We start from the raw sequence: 12,195 nt of genomic DNA on the forward strand, positions 1-12,195 counted from the left end.
GCATCCGACAGGAAGAGACACACTGTAATCCAACATATCCTTTGGTTCAAAGGGGTTTTCTTAGCAGTAGATTCAGACAAGCACTTCACAAGTCTATAATTACAGCTATCAGGTAAATAGAAAAAAAAATAATCTCCTAAATTTAGAGGAGACAGGTATCCCTCCTCCTTCAACCTCACAGTCTAGACAATTCGTTAGGCTTGGCAAGGCAGACACTGTTCAAAATTGGTCAGGGTGTTAGTCTGTTGGCAGGTGGGGCACAGAGCATGTCCTGCTAGTAAAGAGCCCAAGACAGATGGAGAAAGTTTTTTTTTCTTTAAAGTCACTCTTCCTGCTTGGATGCAAGCTCATGTAATGCATTCTGCTTCAGCAAAGCATTAATGCTGTGACCCTTGATTTAAGCACTTACCGTATAGGGTTAGGAGGAGGGGGAGGAGGAAGAGGAGGAGGGGGTGGCGGTGGAGGAGGTGGTACGGGATTTTCAGTCTGCTGTATTCGTTTCTGAAGTTCATCAACTGCACAAGAGTAATAAAACAACCTAGAGTGAGTTCTTGGATTCTCACATCTGCTCTAAAAACCAACTCTGATGGTTTAAGCAAAAAAGCTACTAATTAGCTAAAAATCAAACAACAAGACTAAACCACACAACTGCTAGGAAGTCCTATTTTTGGCAATATTTGCTACCAAAGACAGTGTCCTAGATACACAGGATTCTCATGAATCCAGTTACCTCCAACCTGAGTTACTTTTGAAACTAAAATGACACTCTCCCTAAAATGATAGAGGAGGGAAAAGTTTATCACATTCCTTTGACATTTTGAGGTTTTTGAGGTCTATCTGAAGTTGCATTTGAGAATAAACTAACAAGAGATGAAAGAAATGAACAATTTCAGCTTCCAGACTTATCTCTGTCTTGCTGATGGTGTGGGTTTTCCCCTTAAAAATGGTCAAAACTGGGTGGTGGGCAGAATGGATTCTTTCTCTCCTGTTTTCGTGTCAGACTTAAAATGTAGAAATTACTTTTCTGCACTTGAAATGTTGTCAAATACAATTAATTGGGGAAGGGCAGAAACAGGAAAAAGTCTTAAATTTCTTTTAGCCACAAAAATTCTTAGCAATTGTTCTGAATAGAGTAGGAATTATGGCACAAGTACAGAATATGATTTCCAAAATGGATGTGGTTCTTTGTTCTCATAGATTCAAATTAAAATTACAATCTTTAACATTTACTTTTAAATTTAAAAAAGAAAAAAAAAATCGACTGAGTGACTTTATATTCCAGGTACAATCTTTATGCTGATAAATTCCTCCTGAAGGACAAACAAGCCTGGAAGGAAAGAATCTGCTGTGAAGGTTAGATCTTTTCCAAGGCAGCTGAGAAGAACTCATGCTGCCTAGGCATATTTTTAAGGCTGTGTAATGTAAAACTCTAACACAAAGCAGTTCTTCCAAGCAAGACTGCTAACAAGCTTAAAGATAATCCCGCTCTTAAGGATATATTTCAGAAAAGCATGGCTATACGTGGAGTCTTAACTAAGGATAGGGACTTTGGCCTCCTCTGATGGGGGCTCAAATGCTTCTCTGACCAGGTATCATACTTAAAACTAGCACCTGCTTAGGCCTTGAGCTGAACAAGGCACGTGCAAATACTTAACCAGCCATAGCCCCACGTTCCCAATAGCAAGACCACACATACCAGGGGCCCTTTTTAAATGCAATTTTAAATAAAGAGCATTAAGTCAGAAATTTCCTCATTCAATAGGATGCTGCAGACAAGCCAGGCACCATCCTGATAACAATACTTGTATGAACACCTGCACTGCAACAGTTGTTCCCTCCCAAATACCCTGTGAATCTTTTCTACCCGTGTTGTTGGGTGTTAGTTTAAATCTTAGAGACAGACACACAGAGTAGCTAGCCAAGACTGATTCTTTCCTTTCTGTCACTTGACATGTAAAAAAATATTTGACTACAAGTAAGAAATTTAGATGTATAATTCTGATGGATATGAGCCATAAAAGCTCGCCAGATTTGTTTGGCTAACTCCCTTTGTAGGGCTCTGAAGGCAGTACCTACTTTTTAAATATCTGTTTAAAAAAATCAAAAAACCAAGAAAACCACCCAGAAAAAAGAAACAGCCCCACCAGACCCTCTTGCATCAGCAGAAATTGTTTTCTCACATGTCAATATGAAGGGCTAAATCATGTCTTTATTTTCATTGGTGTCTTCTATTGTAAGACTAGTAAATGGTTGGGTAGCTTGGCAATTATGGGATGTTTTTGTACAATTCATACAATGTAGACTCCACAGTCTGATAAATCACTGTTCATCTTCACAAAAAAAAAAAAAAAAACAAAAACAAAAAAGCAGAGTTATCCCATTTTGTTTACTTTTAAAACTAGGTAAGAGGAAACATTTTGACTGAATATGAAGGATTGTGTCTTTCACACAGAAACCAATTCACATGTATATATCCCTCTGTAAAACTCAGGGTAATCTAACAACAGTATTTTTATACCTTACAGAAGTTTTACAAGGTCATTCTTTCACAGACATTCTGGACACGACTGTACTGTGGTTGAAGGCAGTTGCTGTACTTTATCTTGTGAAGCACAGGTCTGGATCTCACCTACACAAAAGCTGTTGTTTCTGGGGTCTCAAACGCAACATGTATAATTCTATTAGACACACACCACTCACCCCCCCACGCTGTACCTCTCAAATGGAATTAAGATATTACATGATTTTACCTGAATGCTTTAGGTCTCTAGCTTTTTCTTCTGAGTTCTGACACTTAAGCTCTAGTTCCTTTTTATCTTCTTCCAAAAGTTCTAGTTGCTGTTTAAGACGACTAATCTCCTTATGCAGTGCTTGATTCTCTAGCTGCTCTTCCAATTCTTTGATCTGCAGTTGGCAAACAATAGCATTCACTACAATAAAAGGTATTTTCTGTCTTCCCTTTTGACAAATAACCCATTAGGCACAGTTACTCCTGAAAACATGATGTTATAGTATAGGAGTGAACTACAAGTCCCAGAAAGGGGACCATTTTTGAACGAGAGCTGGACAGATTTTTCTGAGAGATGTCAGAATTTTCTATTATGATCCTATCTTGTTTTATCTCTTCTTTAGAATACATCTTCAGCTCCAAAGTACTTAAGCTGTAAGATGTTCCCTTTTTCTTTTTATAGAGCTTTTACCACAGAATTTAATTTCAGAATGTTTCTTCATTTGAAGCACGAGAACATTGACATTTTTGTTCTCTCACTGACTGCTTCCACTGACAGGTTGGTTATTTAAATTCCCTTGTCTCAACTCATACAGATGCCAGTGGGTGAATTATGGAACATCAGGTTTAGAGGCAGCATTCAGGTGCAGAGTAGCAATCACTTTCCAAATCCCTAAATATATACGTTTTGCTCTAGAGTTCAAGGAGCCAAAGATGCAGAGGTTTTCCATGAACTGGCAATTATTCTTCCATTCTCATTCAGAAGAATGTGAAATTACATATAGTCTTAGTATTGCTGCATTGATGAAAGCACAGGAACTGTCTACCTATTCCTAGCGTTGCTCTGTCACCAGGGTTTTAAGAACAGGCCTCACAGCACAGGGAAAGCTCATTTTCAGGCTTTCAAGTGAAGCAATGGTGATTTCTCGCAGTTAAGAGATTGATCCAGTCCAGTTTCAAAGAATGTATCTGTTTAGATCCTAGCACTTCAGATCCTATCACACCACTGTGAAACATTCACCTAACCCTGCTCAAGTATGTCTGGCTCTTCCCCATGCATTTCTTTAGCAAGTGACCAGACTACTAATGTGAACTGCCTACCTCTCACTTCCTGTCTTCTTAGCTTATGCCCCCAAAATACCCTTTGGGCTCAACGTCCAAAATATTCGCCTGTCATCTCTTCTTCACTTAGTGGAACTTGACTTCATGCTTGTAATTGCACTTTACTGGCATCCAGACTAAAACACTTACCCCAAACCAGAGCCTTCAGGCTGAAAACCCTCCAGGTTTTGTATTCGTGCCTTACCAGTGACCCAGAAGAAGGGAACCACAACCTTCTCTGAAGTTTAGTTTTTAGATTATGAACTCTTATGGGGGACAAGATCTCAAATAATTCTGAACATAACAAATACATGACACTCTTTAAATTCAGGAGACTTTCAAAGAGTACTGCATGAGATGAAAAGTAATCCTGTTTTACCTTTTGTTGGTGTTGAAGCCTCTCTTCTTCTAATGTGTGTGTTAGCTTAGCATTGTCATCCAAAGCCTTCAAAAGCTGTTGATCAGGAGCAGAATTTTGCAGAAGCAACTGACTTTGCCTTTTCATCTTGTTTTGTTCAATAAACATCTGCCAAAACAAAACCCACCCCCAACAAAAACAATAGTTAAACATAGTTTAATGCTATCCTGGGAAAAAGGGCAATTGGAAAGAAAATCAAGAAATTAACACTGTGTTAATATGGTAGGGATAGTGAGGAAGAAGGTGAGAAGGAAGGGGAAAGGAAGTTTGAGAGTAAAATTTACAAGAGCTCCCACTGAAAGGAAACAGGTGTTTGGTGAGAGAACCACCCACTGCTACACCTCAATTACCCACATGTTGGCAGCATTCAGAATTTAAACACATCTCTGAATTCTGTTTCCTGGAAATGGGAACAATCTGATCCCTATTCTGGGAGCTCTGGAGAGATTAAAAGAACATTAGGTGGAGGAAAAAATGTCTATGAATTCACAGGCTACCTCCTCAAACACATCTGCAAGCCTTGGCATAAAGCCCACTTATTTGAGGGCTACCTGGATATGTGAATGATGAAGAGTCTTTGGGAAATGAATTTCAGTCCATGTTTGTGTAATGAGTGTATGCACTTGCCCAGGGAAAAGGCACTTCAGGGCAATTTCAGCCTTTTAGTTCTGATCCTTGTGTTCCTTTCTCTTCCCCAGTTATATTTTTTGTGTGGGGAATGGATACATAAGGGGAAAAAAAAAAAATCAAATAGCCCAGAGACTTGACACTGATAAAAATATCACACATTTCTCTAGGCTTCACCTAAGAGGTGCAGAGGCTGTCAGCACATGCATTTTCCATAAGAGAGATCTGCTCCTTCCAGAGTGTTTAGGAACGCAGAAGAAAAAAAGATTGCTTCCTGCCAAAAAAAATTCCTAGCAAATTTATTCTGCATCTTGACATCTCTTTCAGGTAGAGGGTTGCCCCCCGGGCAACACGGGCTTCCACTCTTGACAAACTCAGCTGTGCCTGTTCTTACAGCAGAAAGAGGGAGTGGGTCACGCTGAGGTTTGAGATGAGCGTGCACAGGTCAGCAAAGCATGCCACTTACGGCAGGAGAACAGAGAGCAGCCTGAGAATGCAGGCACTCCCTCAGACTGCAAAAACACTGTTGTGTAGCACAGCAAAAGCAAGATGATATTTTAAGAATAAAGTACTAGAAATACAAAAGTTCCATGAGATCTTTTCAGGTTCCCACACTATTTATTCACAAACCAAAATTACAGATACAACATACGGTTTCTTCCTGTCTGATGCTACTGCAATGCTACGCAATTTATTTATTTTTTTAATACAACTGGATTTTAAAGAAATATCTGCCGATGCAGATTCATGGCAAGCATTCCACCCAGTGCTTTGCACGGACACTTCAACAGTCTTATCAAGCGACTCTCTAGCTGTACATACAGACCGAGAAGCCTGCTGACCGCACTGAACTTTTAACCCACAACGCAGCCTGCTTGACCCTGCGTGCCAAGAAGAGTCAATTGATGCGGCCTTAATACTAATAAAACCTACAATGAACACTTCATTGGGCAAAGCTGTGCCATGGGGGTAGGCAATAAAGGACTGGAATTATTCGATGAAGAGGAAATGATGAATACAGGCTCTAGTACTGTACTTTCTTATAAAATAAACAAAACCAAATTTATGACAATACACATGCCACTGCGGCATGGTGCAAATGTGCATTGGACATCAGCTCCCTGTCCCAAAATTCCACCAGTCAAACCAGCTATGCTTGCGTTACCTTACACTAGTAGGGCTGTGGCAAAAACAACTCAAAGTCAAGAGAAGTTCAGAATCAAAACTACCCACCCCAATCTGTAAAGGTTTGTCTTTGTATTGCAACTCATCTGTTTAACATTTTATCTTCTTAAAAAAAACAGCATCTTTGAAACATCATACTTTAAAAAGGCCTCTAAATCACTGCTAAAGAACTCAATACTTCCTCAAAGCCTCCTGCTTTCCTCTTAAGTCAGCCAAAAGTTAGCAAACCCTGACAGAAATGACATCTCTCTAGAAGCCACCTTTAGCAAACATTGCAGTTTACCTCTCGTGAACTTTCAAAGCAAAGTGAAAACTTGGGTTTCATTTTTTGGAATCTGAAAAATAGTTTGAGGTGATAATTCAAGATTTTTGTTCCTTGAGTTTCTGCCACTAAAACCAACAGAACAGAGTTGTTCCAGCCTGAGGGAGCAGAAAGCTGCCAAAACAAGAAGAAATCAAGCAGAGCAACTTGATTTCTTCAACTTGAGCAGATACTTCACCAAATGTAGAAAATTCGTATTCACTTTGTTTCATGCTCTTCTGCAACAAAATGAAAAAAAAATCCTTTTGAACACCTGGGTGAAAACCTTTTCATTCAGAAGTTTTCACATGAAGTCCTGCATTTCCAATTAGCTTGATAAATTGCTTTCATGACACTGCAAATACATTCCCACTTACAATATATGTGAAAGTGTCCTCTTCATCACAAAAAAAAAATTGTTGCTTATAACTAATGCTGCAATCAGACACATTGGAATCAATTTCTCCATGTCAGAAGTTACTTACACACGTGTTCTTGAACTACCAGCATATTCTAAATGGAAGGGACAAAACTAGACAAGGTGGTCATGGCAGATAAAGCAGAAAGCAAGCTGGTGATGAACTGACTGCAAGTTTTTGAAAGGTTGCTCTGTGTGTTTGAGACAGGACAAAAAAGACCCTTAGAAATTAATTCTAATTTAAAATTTTAAAAATCAATTCCTGCTTCATCAGGGCAGAAACCTGACTGCTTGCACAACCCTGAATATTAATTAAAGTGACTGCTGAAAGGGCAAAATAGCTACTAACAGGATTATTTGGACTAGGTGGAATTTAACCAATCGATGGATTAGTTCCGACTTTGCCACCTGCTAGACAATTATCTGCAGAGTATCCCAATCAATGCTAGAAATGTAAGTCAATGCTAGAGGAATCTACGGAAACCACAACTGCAACTAAAGGCAGGTCACAAAAGACAATAGTTTGCTTACATCTCATTTTCATTTACAAAACCTGGTCGTGCAAACCAGCTACCTGTATTTCCCACGTGAGTTAACAAACAGAAGCTCCAAAGTGCAGGAAATCTGGGACTTTGCCACTTTCCATCAGGAGAGTTTGCACAAGAACTGGGGAGGGGGAAAGAGGAGGAGGTGAAATCTTGAAAACAATAGAAGTTTTTCCCTTGACCTTAATGGGGCCACACCTCATTCTCAGACCCTGCTCTAGCCATTACCCTACAGAGTGTTCACTGCAGCTGTTTTTTTTGTTTACACCAGAGCTGAAAAAGGAATTCTTCCTCATTAAAAAAGTTAGAAAGCAACTCGGTTAGTGTCAAGGCCTTGGGAATTTCAGTCCTCATTCAAGTAGCATTCAGGGTCTGACTGGATGCTTTCCAACTAACTCCTCTCCCAGGAGCAAAATGAGGCCAAAGGAAATGCTTTAATATCCATATGTTGCTACATTTCCATCTATACATCGTTGGGGTATTCACTGTGTGGAATAACTTTTTTGTCTTAGCTATAGTTTGATGGGAGAAGACTGTCTCAATACAGCAGCGCTGTTATAATAAGGTAATCATTGGTTGCATGAAGCAAATGCTACCCACTATGAATAGAGTAACAAAGGTACCTAGCAAGGCAGAAGCAAACTTCGGAAGTCTCAAACAGAAAAAGAGAAGATCAGTCAACCTGATTTCAATCCTTGGCAGCACTGCTCCATCTCCTCCACATCCTAGTGAGAGATCACTCCTCATGGAGTGGTAACCCACTCATTCACACTCTTCACCGTTTACAGGAGCTTATGCCTTTTGCATTATGTGTACCCTAAAGCCTTATAGTCTTGTGTTCAGACCTGAAATAAGTCCCAACAGAGGTAGGGTCAAGGTACTTGTATCTCCCCAAAAGAACAGGCTGTTTGAAGAATTTTATGTGATGGGGGGACACAGAGTGATTATGGCTTGACAGGAGTGGTTCTAAATTCAGGAGGTACTCAGTTTAAAATATAAATCCAGGCGTGGATTTTAGTTCAATGGCTAATCAGGAAAAAAAATACTCTTAACTTTGTAACTGCTTAACTGTACTGTATTATCAAGGACACCTGGGCTTGTGAGCTTCACTGCATATAAATACTACAGCAGGAAACAATGGCTAGTGGGTTTTTATGATAGAAGAGTTGAAAAACAGATGTATCTTATTAAAACAGATTAAAAAACACCCATAGTTTGGACATTGACCTAGAAATGCGCTCTCTCAGGCTCAGTGCTGCACATCAAGTAATGATATCAGCCTCATATGAGTTAGAAATCCCTTGTGGTTTAGTGGGTTCATAGGTGTCTGAAGTGCTACTCAGGAAAAAAGCTACAACAAATAAATGGGTTCTGCAGTTAGGACACAACACAAAAAAGTCACTTCGGCACACGCTTAATTTTAAGTGCATGTGGCATTACTCTGATCTGAAAATTTTGTATCTGGTTCTTATATTCTTCCCTGCCTGGGAACAGCTTTTATGGAAAGTAACCACATCATGTGATGTCAGACAGAAAGAGAAGATTACTCAAACAGTTAATATCGGGGGCAAGGAGGGCGCAGGACAAGACTGTCTTAAAAAAAAAAAAAAAGGTGAAGTGTGGAAAACAAGAGCAGATACATTTCTGGCCATGTGCTGTGACCTTTGTAGACTTCTTCCTTCAGAGGAGCCACAGATCCTAGTTGGATTTTCAAACTGTCACAGAAAACTGAGCAACATGATCATGAAAAGGACATATGTATAGTAATGGGCAGCCAACAGGCACTCCTCTCTCTCTAGATGATTCGTATGTTATGGTTAATAGTTTTTGTTAAGACCTCTATCAATTTTAGACCAATAAAGATACAATCAGTTGCTTTACCCACTTGGCTAATTGCCAGAAACTTCTGAAGGGACTACTTCTAAAGAGCTACAAGATGTAACATTAGTAAGTTTTGTGGCTCAAAAGGTCTAATTTATGCAGAATGGGGGAACTGGAATATATGAGTTAACCCTATTTCTTGTCCATCATTTGCTTCTCACCACAGGTGCTTGGAACATGTATTTTGAGTGTGAGAAAATTGAATTCCCATCAGCACTGTGACTTCCTTAAAAACACAGTATTATTTATTTTACCAGCCTCTTCTGCACAAAAGGGTTTGTCAAACTACAGCACTCATTCTTCAGTTATGAGGCATAACTGCCCAAGGCCCAAAATAAAGGGAAAAAAAATAATCACTGTTGTTACTTATTTCTTCATTTCCTGCAGTTAACAGTTTTCTTTTTGCCATGGTAGAAGTATAGTGATACATTCTATAACGTTCACAGTCTTGGAGCATTTAGACACCATCTAATACATTCAGAAATAAATCATATACCACATGAAAAAGGAAGAAATCTCTTCACTTTTTTTTCCCAACAGATTAATTGCCTGAACAAAAAAGAGAAGGCGGGGAGGGAAGAGAAAGAGACCAAAGAGGGTTTCCTAGAGCATACATCTGTTACCATTTCACAAACCTGTTCTTGGGAAAAAGCTTGATGAAACATATTAGTGTTACATCATGCTTCAAAAGTGGTAACATTCAAGCTCAGGAGAATTCAAGTACTAACCACTTATCATGTCTCTTTAATTTTTATCTCCAGTTCAGTCAGCTGGACTGCAAATTAATTATCTTCAGATACCAGTTCCTGTTGAACTATCCTTAATGCACAGAGTGTGGTACTTGTAAGCACAGAGTTGCTCCATGAGTGCTGGTTTTGCTGTATCCACTTACAGATGTAGCACGTTAATGCAAAAGTCCTCACAAATTAACCCAAAAGGTCACAAATGCATCTGAGAAAGAGTTCTTTGGGAGCTCATGTCATCAAGATAACCAAATCCATTGCACGCAACCTCATGAGTAGTGCAGACATCTGTTAAGAACAACAATAATTTTTGCTAAGTCTTATAAAATAATAGTCACTTTTTATCTTTCAGTAAGGGAAGATTCAGTCCCAGATTAAGTAACGTCAGCTGTGCACCGGGCCAGGCATTTTGAGGTAAACAAGTTAAATGCAAACATATTGTTGTGTAATAGTTACTTAGAAACACAGACGTAGGTATAGTATGCTGGTTTAATGCATCCGTAAGTATTGAGAATTGGAGGGAAAGTCAAGGAAAAGATGAACAATGCACATTACAGATTCACTTTATTTTTTTAATCCATCCAGATCACAGTTCCTTTGAATGCAGCCTTTCAACCTCTCAAACCGTGAGCTATTTTACAGACAACCATAAACACGTGAGAAACCCTTCATTTTTTTTTCCAGTTGTGTGTTTTGACCAAAAGCCTACACTAGCCTCAAAAGTGAGAGGAACCCCAACAAACCTGCTCAGCAATTTGACACTTCATTTCTACTTATCCAAGATACAGAGGACAGAAAACAACAGCTCAGTGCTAACTTTGAGAGCACACTGTCCCTTCTTCGGGAGGTTTCCAGAGTAACTTTAGATGCAGGGGTTGTCTCTGTGCCAGCACACACGACAGTAATAAACTGTTCACTTTACAAAATATAGTTGCAAGGCAGGACTTATGCTTAATAAACCATTAATTCCAGATTATTTTATTAAACTCCTGGGATTTTTACATTGCTACAACTTCCAATTTACTTCCCTCACTGTATTCCTCCCCTTTTGGCTGTATGCATTGCATTTTGCTCATCTTTGTGGAAGAGTGCTTTTCAGGGCTAGCCTCTATATTATTGCGATGGCCTTCAAGATACTCTCTGCCTGCCTTTGTTTTCTTATAAACTGCTCCACAAAGACCTGAGAGATCTTAAAGTGTCTCTTAAAACATGACACTAGAATTCTGGTTAAGCTTGCCAAGATTCCTGTTAACCCTGTTTTATTCAGGTACAGATTTTTCCATGCCCCCGCCCCTTACACATTCTATTTATTTAGTTCTTTTATGCAGATTCCTGTACCTTTCACAATGGATTGTGACTCACTTCAAACCCTCTTTCTTTTTCCTTCCCCCTCTCCACACCACGGCTGACAATATTTACTCAGTTTCGTTAGAACCTCTAAAGAACATGAATTCTAATGTTTGAAGTTGGATCATTTTTGATTAATTAAATATATATTATGGTGATGCCAGAAGCATGACTATAATTAAAGCTGTATTGGATTTTTTTTTTAATCAAAAGCTCTGGTTTTCAAGTGTTCGCTCACTCCTATATGTGCTTGCTCTCCCCCTCTCCAGCTCCTTGTCTTTCCTCTCCCTCCCATCTGTGTTCGCTTCTGCACACATGCTCACCCACCCATTATCTCTCACACCTGCACTCCCAATTGCTCACGTTCTGTCGCAAATTCTCCTCGCTTGTCAGGAGGGCAGGACGCAAAGGGCATCTCTTCGAAAAGCAGCCCGCCCCAGCCACTCATCTGGTCTCCTCCCATCGCAGCCGAAACGCAACCCCAGGAGGGCAAAGCTAAAAGATGAAGCCACGCTATGGAGAAAGGGGTTAATCTGAATACATGTGCCAACTCCCCTCATGAAGGCAAGTTTCAGATACCTCAGCCCCTTAGAAAGAGAACATGCTCACCACCAAACAAGCCCCTCACAGGCAGTAAGTCCATGTTCCAGTGAGGTAAAAGACACACCTAGGCTGTCTGAGATGTCACAAGCAGTAATATGAAACACTAAGATGTGTCATTCTAAAGTCTACATCATGGCACTGTGGTGACACCCGCATTACTCAGAGCCTATTTCCTTTCTCGAGGTGCTCCAAAAAAGTCAAGCACAAAGTGCAGTGTTGCCCTTTACTCCAAGCTATTTCTTCCCTCAACACTGCACTTATCACAACCAACCATTGCGGCAAAACTCAAGCAAAAATC

General features: G+C 39.7%; 1 protein-coding gene across 1 annotated transcript in view; it reads right to left on the minus strand.

The window, feature by feature from the left end:
* Positions 1–12,195, minus strand: part of SHTN1 (shootin 1) — a 67,289-nt gene that overhangs the window by 19,964 nt on the left and 35,130 nt on the right. Inside the window, exons 9-11 of the mRNA XM_074875381.1 lie at positions 4,209–4,355; positions 2,751–2,904; positions 410–515 (exon numbers count right to left, since the gene is read on the minus strand). Coding sequence (XP_074731482.1) covers positions 410–515; positions 2,751–2,904; positions 4,209–4,355 — 407 coding nt within the window. The remainder of the gene's footprint in view (positions 1–409; positions 516–2,750; positions 2,905–4,208; positions 4,356–12,195) is intronic.

The sequence above is a fragment of the Strix uralensis genome, chromosome 7 (assembly GCF_047716275.1).
Source record: "Strix uralensis isolate ZFMK-TIS-50842 chromosome 7, bStrUra1, whole genome shotgun sequence".
In the NCBI taxonomy this organism is placed as follows: domain Eukaryota; kingdom Metazoa; phylum Chordata; class Aves; order Strigiformes; family Strigidae; genus Strix; species Strix uralensis.